We start from the raw sequence: 13513 nt of genomic DNA on the forward strand, positions 1-13513 counted from the left end.
GCACATCCTGACAGCTTGGAATATTACTGTCAGATACTGTTCCCCCTCTGTTCAGTATGAAAGGAGGCTCACACATCTTTCAAATTCATACTCCTGACTTCTTTCCCCACAATAGATAAGTCCTGTGATTTTCAGGCTGATATCATTAAATTTGACCATTTAAACATCCCGACGCATCCCTCCTAAGTTATATATTAAAGTCCGTGTAAAGCAGAAATAAATTAACCTACAGTAACAATGGAAGCTAGCAGCATCATCGGACGGACCCAGCCCGACCTGTTTGAGCCATCAGAACCAGAAACTGACTCTGAGTCAGACACTGATAGTGCTCAGCCTCGTTCCTCACAGTCCATGTTTTACATTACACACAAACGTAAAACCCCATATAATTCCTTGTCATAGCTATATTGGTGCACATAAAATATAACCTGTAGATTATCATTGTGCTGTCAGATGGACTCCGCTCAGGGAATGAGGCCAAATCATGTCATGATTAAATGCAATAACATTTGCTTTGATATCATGACAGGATGCACGATGCAAAATCACTTTCAGGATTTGCACCTTCAGCAAAATGCATTTAATTGCCCAAATGTAAATTATTTATAACATACATAAGCACACACTTACACTTAGAGCTTGGCCGAACCGAGCCGAGCCCGTTTAGTGATGCCGGTACCGCGTTACTCTAATCTGACCACTTATTTCAGTTAAGTGAGGAGTAATCTAACGTGGCAATATTTCCAAACCACTAATCAGATTGAAGTTACGTAATCAAATCACAGTGCGTTACTACTATTTTTGTCATTTTCCTTAGTAAAAATATGGAGGAGCTGGTTCTGATGGAAATACGTTAGAAGTTGTCTATCTCTCTACGGTAGGAAAGAGTCGTCGTTCGTGTTTTAACAATGTTTCGCTTATTAGTTATTGATCCGGGAAGTTCGAATCTGTGAATATATTTCTAACTTTACCGACCTACAGGACGGCACCAAACCACCGGATGTTATTATAATGTTTTTATGACCGTTTACAGCTGCTAATGTATGTAACGCTGTTACTGTGATGACTCAGATAAAATAACCAGATCCTGACATGTAAATGTGACATCTGTGAGAATAAAAAGCACCAACGTCGTTTTTTTAAAAATAAATACACTAATTTTTGATAATCTTAGTACTAAAATAACGATCATGGAGACAAAAATAAATAAATAAATAAATAAATAAAGTCTGCGAATCAAGATAAGAAACTGCAGCTGGCAGTGAGCTGCTTTCTGTTCTTTCAGCAGTGAAGAGATAAACTCCATGACAGAACATTATAAAATATGATAATGTATACAATAAAATTTAATGGTAAATAAAAAAAAAGTTACGTTGTAGCAGGCTACTATTATAAATATGCGCCATATAGTTATATCATCAAAATAACTGTTACATGCAACTCTCACCGTTACACAATAACAATAATAAGACACTTTTATTAATTAATGAATCAACTGAAATTATGAGAAGGTCTCGATCCATGATAATAAGCCTTCATTTAACCGACTGTGACTGTTTAATTACGTCAGAAGGTGCATGAATTACTATCTCCCACGTGCGACTTAAAAACAAAAAAAAGCGATCCATGTCCCCTCCAGGACTCCGTAGTTTCTACCAGTTGTTCACCGTTTTAATGTGACTTGTTCACAGAAACAGTTGAGATCAGGAGATGAACTGAACTGTTGGACAGCCGACATGTTGGTAACATGATGTTAATACTGAGGCTCTCTTACCTCCGTGCTGCCTTCAAGGTCCGATACCTCAGTAACTCTCTGGACCAGGTGAGCTTGTTTAGTTCCTGCAGTAATAAATGAAACCCGCCCTGTTTTATCTTCAGAAACATTCAGTATCAGATAGTTCTGTTCGGGTGTGAACGCATGGCTCGTTGTCCCGCCTCTCTGTAGTTTGAATCAGCACACTTCCGCCCGCAGACGAGGCATGCGCACATGTTCCCCTGCTGTCAGTTTGTGTCGAGCCCATCATCAGAATCAGCGGTACAGAACTTCAGATGAGTTAAAGGATCCACTCTGTACCAGCAGAGACAGATGTTCAGTGACTGATTCATTTCCATGACTGAACAAACAAACTGACATTAAAACACAACACAGTTTATACTGTTTCACTGTGTTTACATGTGGCGGACCCTGCCACCTCTCTAGCTTCACACAGAGTTCTGGAAGCTTATTTTCCTCTGAGAACAGCTGGTTTATTCACTGATAAAAAAAAAAAAGGTTTGTGTTATTATCTCATTATTATTGTATATTGTATTATATAATTTATTTTGTTGTTGTTGTTGTAATATTACTGTCCTTTGGCTGCTAATAAATAAATAAATAAATAAAAATAATACATTTCCCCGTTTGCTTTAATATAAATTAATACATTTTACACACTGTCTGTTTAAAACACACTATATTTCCCAATCATCTCTCAGACTTTTACACATTGATGTTAATGTTTTAATCTCTGTTCCTACTGCATCAGTACGTGTCTCCCTCTCTGAATTAAATGTATTAACTGCATATTAACAGCAGTTTGAAAATAATTTGTCTGTATTCACTGTGATGAATACTGCCGATGAAATGGAAGTGTTACAGATTTATCTCTTGTCTTCCTGCTCTACATGTTATCTTTGTTCTGATTATATTCTGTTGTTTTACACCTTTGCCTCTGAATGTGTCATTATTCATTTATGTTGCACAGAGATCCTCTAAGTTCAGCACTGCACTGTAAATGTAAAGATGATAACAAAGTCCTCTTTATCTTCCACGTTAGTATAAAAAAAGAGATTTTCTTGTTTTATATCATAAACCTTAAAATTAAGTTGCAGTCCAATGAAGCTTCCCACGCTGAGCAGCTTTTTGGACTCGAATCTCAACTTGAATTTACAGAAATTAAACAACATATCTTTTACCTTTTTATACTGTATAATTCAAAGTTAGTGTTTCCTTAAACTCCACCCATGACAGACAGTTGTTGTCCCAACAGTCATTCTGTTTATCAGGATTAAAATGTTATGAAACAACTTTGATATCATGAAAATCAAAGTTTTATTTTCAGTCATCACACAGTTGAAGAGCACAGAAACACGCTGAAGGACTGAAGTGTGTTTGATTAACATTCACCAGGTGAGGATTTAAAACAGTTCAAACTGGCTCCACCTGCAGCTGCAGCAGGAAAATGCTGCTTCAGTCACAGTTACAGTCAAATAACTGGACCAGAACAGAAACTTCTCTGGTCCTAATCACTAATACTGGATCAGCGGACTGGTCGCTGCTGCAGTGTGAAGTTGGAGGAGCTATTTCTGTTCACTCATGACTGCAGGAGTGACCAGTGTGACTATCAAGTTCATTGACTATAAATAACTATTTGACAACAGCTGAAACTTTGAGGAAGAAGTTCTGGTGTTAAGTTCGTCCTCCACCTTCATCTTCAACATGAGAACATCTCTGGATCTGTGTTTCTGTCTGCTGACTCTGTGTGGAATAACACCTGTACTGTACGGTAAGAAAGATGATCATCACCAAAATGTGATTATGTAAATGTTTTTCCATCGTATTGTTTTATGAAAGAAACCACTGTCTGTCTGGTCGACACGTTATTTATTATTTTAATTCTATTTAATTCTTCTCTGTATCTTGTGTATCGACTCATTAACTCATTTGATCAACTTTGATTAATTTCAACTTTTATTTATATGACTTAGTTTCACTTTCGCCTGCTCACTGCGCTTCATCCATCAACAACGATGATTTGCGCTTCGTTTATATACCAGGCATTACGGTAAGATCGTAACAACTGATTTTAAAATAAAAGCGACTAAGCTCACATTCATTAGGTCAGTCTGTCAATATTGAATGAATCAAATGAAACCAAATTAACAAATGTATGAAAATAATCAAACTAATAATGAATAAATAACTTCTGCCTGTAATTTGGATTTTAAAGATTGTGACTTTGAATATGAACACTTTGTCATCACAGTTGTGAATAACGAGTCAAACTTATTGATAAAAGATAAAGTTGGAAACATCATGTGGATCTAAATGACAGACTGTCATTAAGAGTCTTCTCAGACCAATAACACAGCAGAGTTCACCACAGTATCATATATTTTCACTGTGAAGCCTCTAAATTAAGACTGGAATGTTTCTGCAGACTCATTTTAGTTCAGAAGGACAGTTCATCACTTCACAATGACAAAGACGCAACAGTAGGAAAACATGATGTTAGAATTAAAAAACTAAATCCCTTTAATATTTCATAAACAGGCTGTCTTCTGCTCACTTTAGACTGATATTATAGCTAAACTTGTCAGCAGTGCAAACATGTTTCATTTCTTCATCTTTTATAAAAATGTACAATCCATCAGATATACCAGTTAATTTAACTAAAACAGAAAAGCAAAGGAAACATCAGGGCAGATTTTGGGGCCCTTTAACTGTTAATGTAGAGAAATGTGTTTGTGTTGTGTTAATAATGGTGTGTGTGATGATATGCACATGTTTCTAAACTCTAACCTCTCTGAGTAAGAAGTGAGAGTGTAAAGAAAGGCTGCAGGTTGTCCAGCGTTGTGAATATCTCTTTGGACAGTGTGAGGTTCTGTCAGCCTGCAGGTCAGCAGGTCAGAAGCAGCTCCAGACACATCAGAAAATATCTCTCTTCAAATGTTTCTGAACACAGTTTTCATATCCAGGTCATCCAGGTCTGATGATGTCATCACCGAAATAATGCTGAGGTTGCATTAGTCACACAAACTGATTTATCAAAGCTTCTCCTGAGGGAGAATATTTCAGTAGGTGTGATGTGGAGGAACATTTAGAGACAGAAATAATTTGATTACTAACTAACATGCTTGTAAACTGTTTTCACCTGACAGCTCTCTGTTCAACATCATGATTAAATTTCCTTTATTTTTCATGTCCAGGTGTCAAAGTGGTCGTTGAAGAAGACAGTGATGCTGTTTTACCCTGTTTGATCAGCACAGAGGAGGACATCACAGGAAAAACCTTTGACTGGAAGAAAGATGGTCAGAAGGATGTGTTCATATATCGTTCAGGATTTCATTCCAAGAACGGCCTCCCAGATCAAGATGAGCAGTTCAAAGGTCGAGTCTCTCATTTTCAAGATCAACTGAAGAACGGCAACGCCTCCATAAAGATCCATAATACAAAGATGGCCGACAGCGGGAACTACAGATGTTTGTTTCCACTTCTTGAACTGAGACAAACCTTCAACATTGAGCTTGTTGTTGGTGAGTATTTTCATTAAACAGTTAATGTTCTGTATGACAGGCAGGCTCGGGGAGTAAGAGAGTACACAGAATTTAGAACATGTTATTAGGAAACAGGAAAAGGTAACTATATTCGTTAGTTACAGAAAACAATGTAATCAGATTACAGATTATTTTTGTAAAAAAAAAAATAGGGATAATTGTCAGATTACCATTTTAAACAGGGCTCAGTAACACACCACCATCATCTGCTGCATTATAAACAACGATGAGAGCTGTCAGGAGGAAATCAACAGTCTTGTAGAGCGACAGTGAACAATCTGCTGACGTACAGCAGCAGATTGTTCACTAAGGAACTGATGGTTGATTTTAAAGATAAGGAGGCAAAGACACACATCCTTATCTGCATCAGTGAGACTGAGGTGGAACAGGTGAACAGTTTAAGGTTCCTGGGAATTTTTTTTTTTTTTTTTAAAAAGCACAGAAAAAGCTCTGCTTCCTGCAGAGAATTCTGCTGCTTTTCCAACAAAATTAGCGGGTCAGCACAGGTTCTTTAAACGTTTGTCAACCTGCTTAGAATCATCTGTCAGGTCTGGGTTAAAGGGGAAAACTATGGAAATAGGAGGTGGACCCAAATGCAGTTACTCTCAAGACAAGAGGCAGGATTGAGGGAGAACAAAGGGCAAGCTTTAATAAAACAAAAGCTGATGGCAACAAAAAATCCAAGGAGCATAAATGAAAATGAGTCTGAGGACCAAAAACCAAAGTGCAACAGAAAAGTTTCAACAAAGTACAAAAAAAAAATGCAAAAATCTAAATCCAAAAAACACAGGCGGAAAACAAGGAACATCTTTGAGCTTGGACACATAAGCAAGGTCAGAGGCAATGAACAGGCAAGGAGTGCAGGGAAGACACAGACTAAATACACAGACACTAACGACAAGACGAGGAACAGGTGAGGAGAGAGGAGGGAGGAGCCCAGGTGAGGTAACGAGGGGGAGAAGCACGGAGAAGAAGACACTGACAGACAGAGGGAGACAAACTGCAACAAGGGAATACACAGGAGAACTTAAAGGACACACAAGGGCATGGAACATCAAATACAGGAAACTACAAGACGCAAAACCATAATATCTGAACATAACACAAAGACATGAATCTAGAGTCATGACACTATCAACATCATTCCTGTATGCGGTTCAGGACAGGAAGCTTTACTGCAGTTTTCTCTTCACCCATCCAGTTATCAGATGTTTGAACATGCAGCTGTCTCAGTAAATATGTACGTCGATACTCTAACCCTTTGTTGTGTTGAAAAATGAATCCATTGATAACATGTAACGAGTTCATAATATCACCCATGACCTGTGCAAATGTTCTTATTTGTCCTTCAGGACGGATCTTGAAGGACCGATCAGGAGAAACCACAGGTGAGTGATGATGTCACTGATCTCTGTACCTGTAAGGTGTGCTACAGAATTTGATTCACACAACTTTCTATAATTGATTGTTCAAGTAACTGTATGTATATTTCTGAGCCAGCAGATTTGGTCACATTTTCAGAGGACTTATAATACATTCAGATTTAAAGCAAACTTAATGAATGTTTTAGTGACAAAATAGATTGTGTTCCTCTGATTCATCACAGAAAAACAAGAGCTGTAGAAATAATTGGAACTGAAGACTTACATGATAAACATGTTCTTTAGTCACTAAAATATGTTTCTGAAAGCATTTTAGCAGAGAAACAGACAGAGAACAGGATCGTGGTTCTTATTTGATCACTGTCGTGTTTCACAGTTTAATTTCAGCCTCTGTTTTCACGGTTCAGAAACAACATGTCAGTGACTTTCAGTTCACAGTCTTTCTCTTTTGCAGCTAAACAGTCACTAAGAAACAGGCTGTGTAGTGACAGAATCTTGTTTCTGTCACCACACAGCCGTCACACACACTGTTTAGACAGTTTGATCACAGGATACAAAAGAGACGGCAGCTATCTCTCCTCCTCAAGATCTGACTGAACTCTGTGTGTGTGTGGATCAACAGTCTGTAGTTGATGTGACAGCCCTGAAATCTGACGGATGAAGTATTTTGCTGGAGTTTTGCGGGCGAGAAGGTGAGGTGTCTGTGGGTGCAGGCAGGATAGAGAGAAGTTTAACATTGTTCATTTGTGTCACTTCCAACATTGTAGTGACACAAAGCTGGTTGTAAATCTAGTGTGAGCCTCACATTGTGCTTCTCTGCTTCTCTGCTGTCTTCTCTCTATAACACAGTGTGTTTCAGTCAGTGAAGGATAAAAACAACATGCCATGATTACATCACTGGTGCCTCAGTTATACTTAATGTCTCACAGTCCAGTAGTAAATGCTGTTCTGCCCTTAATAAGCTGTTGTTCATATGATGTTCACAGGTGCATCTCCAAAGCCACACATCACCACACTGGATCAAACAAAGGACTGGTCTCTGCTGCAGTGTGAAGTTCGAGGAGCGTCTCAAGAACCTAAAGTGGAGTGGCAGGACAGCTCTGGAAACATCCTTCCTGCTGAGGAGCCTCAGGTCTCAGAGAGAGGAGGTCGTTACTACGTTACCATCAACACCACTGTGACCAAGACAGGACGCTACCGCTGTGAAGCCACTCAGGAGGAACTTTACCATCAGATTCATTCTGAGACCTTCGTGTTTATCAATGGTGAGATTTGTGTCTTGATGTTTTACTCTCAAAATTGTCCATGTGTTTTTAGTTTGAAATGTTTAAGACACCTTTAAATGTTTTTCTGTGCTGTCTGTGATCTTTGTAGCGTGTTTCAGAAAACCCATCCACCAAAGTGGTCATTGGATTGTTGTTTGGTGGAATCGTTATAGGAGCTGCACTTCTTGTTGTAGTTCTTGCTCTGCTTGTAGCTACAAAGTGCATCACACTAACTTGTATTCGAGGTAAGTTAATGTTATGTATTGTATAAATATATATCAACACATTGTTGAGACATCAACCAAACAGAAACATTGTGTGATACGATCACGTCCAGTTTGTTTTTGTTTCCTCAGATTTGAACTCTTCTGTTTATTTCCATGAGGCCTCTGGTTCTAATACTGACTGATTAAATGGATAATTTCATAACACTATTGATTAAGTTCCATCAGACAGACCTCTGAATGTCACTCACCCATGTTTTTCGTAACATTTGAAAGTGGAGGCTCTACATCTTGAAGCTTTCTGCTGAACAAAAAGGCTCATCTGGATACAAATTAATATCCTTTAAAGGAGCGCAATTTTGTTTTGAAGAATTTCAAACTCAGAATTTTAGTGTTTACAATATTAATGATGTAATGATACAAACTCAGAAATATTTATTTATTCCATACATGAATAAACAAACTGTTCTCAGAGGAAAATAAGGTCCCAGAACACTGCTTGAAGGTAGAAAAGTGGCAGGGTCCGCCACATATAAACAAAGTAAAACAGCATGAAATTGTTTATTTATTCAGTTTATTCATTCATGAAAACAAATCAGTCAATGACGATCTTTCTCTTCTGATTAAAAGTCTTTCACAGAACTACGGAATGCTCCTTTAATCCAGTTCATCATTTAACAAATGATTCTTTGGATTAACTCTCAGAACGGTTTGTTAAAAGCCTGGATATGTCAGGCTGTATCCTTTAAAGGGACTGTTCAACACCTTAAGTAATACTCTTACCAGTGTTAGATTTCTGTCACAGAGAGACTGATGGCTGATTGATTCCACTGTTACATGCCTATCTTTCTGATATGTTCCCTTTACTCACAGATACATGTTATTGTTTTGTTGTTTCCTTTGTGAAGTGACTTTAATATCTAGAAAAGCTCTATACGTTTAAGGTTTGATTATTATTATTTACATTACATATACTTGAGTAACTTTTATGAATAAATTGTACTTTTCTGAGTAGTTTATTATGGAATACTTTTACTTGAGTAGATTGTCAGCTGGTTCGAGGTCTGCTGACGCTCTGTTATCTACCACAGCCATGACTCCACCTGACATGAAGCTGGATGATGACCGCAGAGTGTCAGAGGACCGAGCTGATTCTGAGCTGACACCGAGCAGTAAGTATGGTGGCTGGAACGAAGGGTGCAGAGGGAAGGAAGGGAACAGCATTAAAATATAGAAGTTGACTTTCTATAATGTTTACTTTTGTTTTGTTTTCTGTAGGTATTTGTGAGTGGGTAATGGTTTCTTGTGATGATCCGGAGATGCTATGTAAGTCTCCTCTCAACAATGGTGGTTGGTAACAAATTACATTTACTCCACTTATTAAAAATCCCCCAAAACACGTCTCTTCAAAACAATCACCAAAGAGTTCTCCTCCTTCACTTTCTGATATGTCTAAAATTGTTGTTAATAACTACTTAATTTAATTACTACCTGAGTACTCCTCCTTGAACCTTCACCTTATCGTGGTGAATGGGTTTGAACACCTGAATGATCCTAGGAGCTATGTTGTCCGGGGCTTAATGCCCCTGGTAGGGTCTCCCAAGGCAAACAGGTCCTAGGTGATGGGTCAGACTAAGATCGGTTCAAAAGCCCCTAATGAAAGATAGAACACCAAGGAAGTTGATGTCGCCCGGATTGGCGTCACCGGGGCCCCACCCTGGAGCCAGGCCTGGGGTTGGGGCTTGCAGGTTAGTGCCTGGTGGCCAGGTCTTTGCCCACGGGACCTGACTGGGCGCAGCCCGAAAGAGCGATGTGGGCCCGCCCTCCAGTGGGCTCACCACTTGTAGGAGGGTTCAGAAGGGGCCGGTGCAGTGTGATTTGGGTGGCAGTCGTGGGTGGGGGCCCTGGTGACCCAATCCCCGGACGGTGACTCTAGCCATGGGGACATGGAATGTCACCTCACTGGGGGGAAAGAGCCTGAGCTGGTGCGGGAGGTTGAGTGGTACTGCCTAGAAATAGTCGGGCTCACCTCCACGCACAGTCTGGGCTCTGGAACCCAACTCCTTGAGAGAGGCTGGACTCTCTCCTACTCTGGAGTTGCCCGCGGTGAGAGGCGGCAAGCTGGTGTGGGCTTGCTTATAGCCCCCCAGCTCAGCCGCCATGTGTTGGAGTTCACCCCAGTGAACGAGAGGGTCGCTTCCCTGTGGCTTCAGGTCAGGGATAGGTCTCTCACTGTTGTCTCAGCTTATGGGCCGAACAGCAGTGCAGAGTACCCGGCCTTCTTGGAGTCCCTGGGAGGGGTGCTGGAGAGTGCTCCAACCGGGGACTCCGTCGTTCTCCTGGGGGACTTCAACGCCCACGTGGGCAGCGACAGTGTTACCTGGAGGGGTGTGATTGGGAGGAACAGACTCCCCTCTCTTCACCCGAGTGGTGTTTTGTTACTGGACTTCTGTGCTAGTCACAGTTTGTCCATAACAAACACTATGTTCAAGCATAAGGGTGTCCATATGTGTGGCACCAGGACACCCTAGGCCGGAGGTCAATGATCGACTTTGTGGTTGTGTCATCTGACCTCCAGCCGTATGTCTTGGACACTCGGGTGAAGAGAGGGGCTGAGCTGTCAACTGATCACCACCTGGTGGTGAGTCGGATCTGCTGGCAGGGGAGGAAGCTGGACAGACCTGGCAGACCCAAATGTGTTGTGAGGGTCTGCTGGGAACGTCTGGCGGAACCCTCTGTCAGGGAGATCTTTAACTCCCACCTCCGGGAGAGCTTTGACCAGATCCCAAGGGACCATGTCTCTCCACTTGTTGACGCGGCTGTCCGGAGCTGTGGCCGTAAGGTCTCCGGTGCCTGTCGTGGCGGCAATTCCTGAACCCGGTGGTGGACCCCGGAAGTAAAGGATGCTGTCAAGCTGAAGAAGAAGTCCTATCGAGCCTGGTTGGCCCGGGGGATTCATGAGGCAGCTGATGGGTACCGGCAGGCCAAGCGTGCGGCAGCACGGGCAGTCACGGAAGCAAAAACTTGGGTCTGGGAAAAGTTCTGGGAGGCCATTGAGGAGGACTACCGGTCGGCCTCAAAGAAATTCTGGCAATTTGGGGGAAGCAGTCCTCCACCAACACCGTTTACAGTGGAGGTGGGGGAGCCGTTGACATGAATACTTTTACTTGAGTAGATTGTCAGTTGGTCCCAGGTCTGCTGACGCTCTTTTATCTACCACAGCCACGACTCCACATGACATGAAGCTGGATGATGACCGCAGAGTGTCAGTGAACTGAGCTGATACTGAGCCTACACAGAGACGTAAGTATGGTGTCTGGAAAGAAGGGTGCAGAGATGCTGCAGCTCCACTAAAACAAGGCATTATTAAAACACTGATGGATAGGAGTGATCAGACTTGTAGCAGAGAGACAGAGCTCATATGTGGACGAGCAGGGAAGAGGGACAGAAGTGTCCACAGGACTTAGAATCTGTTTTGGATCATGAAGTGTAAGATTTCTTTACAGTTGTGTGATTTCATGTGAACATGTTCTGGTATCAGCTCTGTGACTCTCAGCTGTGATTGCTCAGTGATCAATATTAACAGTTAAGTCTTAAAATAGATGTTTATAATAATCCTGACAGGAAGTGATGGAAGCTGAAATCATGACATCATTAAATGTGAGTCAGTGATTTAACAGGATTTCTGTTTGGTGTCGAGTTCAGAGTCTTTAAAACACACTGACTTAAACCAGTCAGATAAATCTTTCATTCTCTATTACTGACTGTTTGAAAACAGACGTTTGAAAGATGAAACAAACATTAAAATCTTTTGTTGTCCAGCAAAATCTGTTCTGTTTGATATAAAGCTCGACTCTACGTAATGCACACGTTTGTGTTCTGCAGGTGCCTGTGACCCAGGAGATGAAGGTGGTCAACTTGGCTGCAACGTTTCCTAGAGAGGTGAAACATCTTCAAGGAAATGAAAAAAGTCCACTTGCCCACAACACAACAGTCAGGACACCAGCGTGGCCACTGAAGGTTTGTGATGTGCAGGTGGATTGTAGAAATCCAGGCCTTGTTTTAGTTCCTTCCACCGAGGACGGTTTGATGTCACTGTCTGTCTGTGTGTTGGCTGGTTTGTCAGCAGATGCAAAAACAGTTCTCATGGAACTCAGATGGAGGATGTGTCTCGGCCCAAAATGGACCCCATTAACTTTTGGTGGGTCTGTATGAAGAGATGGATTCAAGGTGTTTTCCTCGCTTTCTTGAACATTATATGTTTTGTTTTCTTTTACATCTGTGTTAATTTCTCAGAGAATAATGTGGATCATGATAAAAACACATCAGATGTATTTAGGCAGCTGGTATCTGTGAGTGAGGACAGTTTGATGCAGATGAAGGAGGAACACACTCACACACAGATAAAACTAGAACTGATAAGAAATTTCCACTTTTACCTGTTTTCTTGACTTCAAAGTATTTTGAATGGATTTATATGATTAACTTGCCTTTAAATGTTTGGACGTGTGAGTGAATTTTAGAAATCAGGACCTTGTTTTGTCGTCCAATTGATTTTATTCAGATCAATAATTGATTTTCTGACTTGTTCGAAGCTCCTTTTGGAGATAAACAAGGTGAAAACCTTTCTCCAGCTTGTTTGGTATTATTAGTATCTGTCTAGTTGTTACAGTCCAACACAAATTATCCCTGTTTGTAGATATGTGTATATATTTGTGTATTCATGCAGGAATAATGTGTTGCCATGTAAATATAAAATAAGAAGTTATAGTTTAACTTGCAGCTGCAGCGCCTCTGATCCTCTGCTGTAACACGACATGCAGCAAACTGCAGGCAGCAGTTAAGACTCGGCCTTATTGTGATGTGATGTTCATGTATTCAGAAGACAAAGATGTTTATTTGCACACAGAGCTGGTGTTTGTGCTGCGACCACCGACGTGGACCTTCTGTTGGGTTTCATGGCAGTTATCCAGATGTGCTGCCAGACGCTCAGCTGTCTCTGTTCCTGCATCCAGCTGCAGCGTGAAAATGTTCCTGAATGAAGCTGCATGTGTGTGAACAGTGGAAATCACTGCTGGGGCTTTAAAAGTCATTCAGTCATTTACTATCAGTACAGGAGGATTTTGGATTTATTGTTTTTTTATTGTTTGTGTTGGTTTTGTACTCTGTGTTTTGTAATGACTGTTTCTGAATAGTTGAAGTGTTATGAAAGAGTCTTCGAAGACAAATGTGCACTGAATTTATTATATTTCAATTCACTTGGTTCAAACTTAGTAGATACAACAAGTTTTAAAACGTTATTTTGTGTTTATTTTAGGAATACAAG

At 40.7% G+C, this 13513-nt stretch overlaps 1 protein-coding gene across 1 annotated transcript; it reads left to right on the plus strand.

Moving 5' to 3' along the window:
• Positions 1–3434: 3434 nt before the first annotated feature.
• LOC115583255 (butyrophilin subfamily 2 member A2-like) lies at positions 3435–12814 on the plus strand. Its single transcript, XM_030419905.1, has 9 exons — positions 3435–3545; positions 4969–5295; positions 6669–6704; positions 7685–7963; positions 8083–8208; positions 9279–9359; positions 9466–9513; positions 11410–11490; positions 12073–12814. Exons 1-8 carry the CDS (start codon positions 3479–3481, stop codon positions 11463–11465), a joined length of 1020 nt encoding a protein of 339 aa, XP_030275765.1. The 5' UTR covers positions 3435–3478; the 3' UTR covers positions 11466–11490; positions 12073–12814.
• The last annotated feature ends 699 nt before the right edge of the window (positions 12815–13513 follow it).

The sequence above is a fragment of the Sparus aurata genome, chromosome 6 (genome assembly GCF_900880675.1).
Source record: "Sparus aurata chromosome 6, fSpaAur1.1, whole genome shotgun sequence".
NCBI classification, from domain to species: domain Eukaryota; kingdom Metazoa; phylum Chordata; class Actinopteri; order Spariformes; family Sparidae; genus Sparus; species Sparus aurata.

Excerpts from the sequence above, each read along its gene's own strand:
- LOC115583255 (XM_030419905.1), top strand. The coding sequence starts at position 3,479 with ATGAGAACATCTCTGGATCTGTGTTTCTGTCTGCTGACTCTGTGTGGA. Across the intron at positions 8,209-9,278 it reads CACACTAACTTGTATTCGAG|CCATGACTCCACCTGACATG; the intron begins GTAAGTTAATGT and ends TATCTACCACAG. Across the intron at positions 9,514-11,409 it reads TGATGATCCGGAGATGCTAT|CCACGACTCCACATGACATG; the intron begins GTAAGTCTCCTC and ends TATCTACCACAG.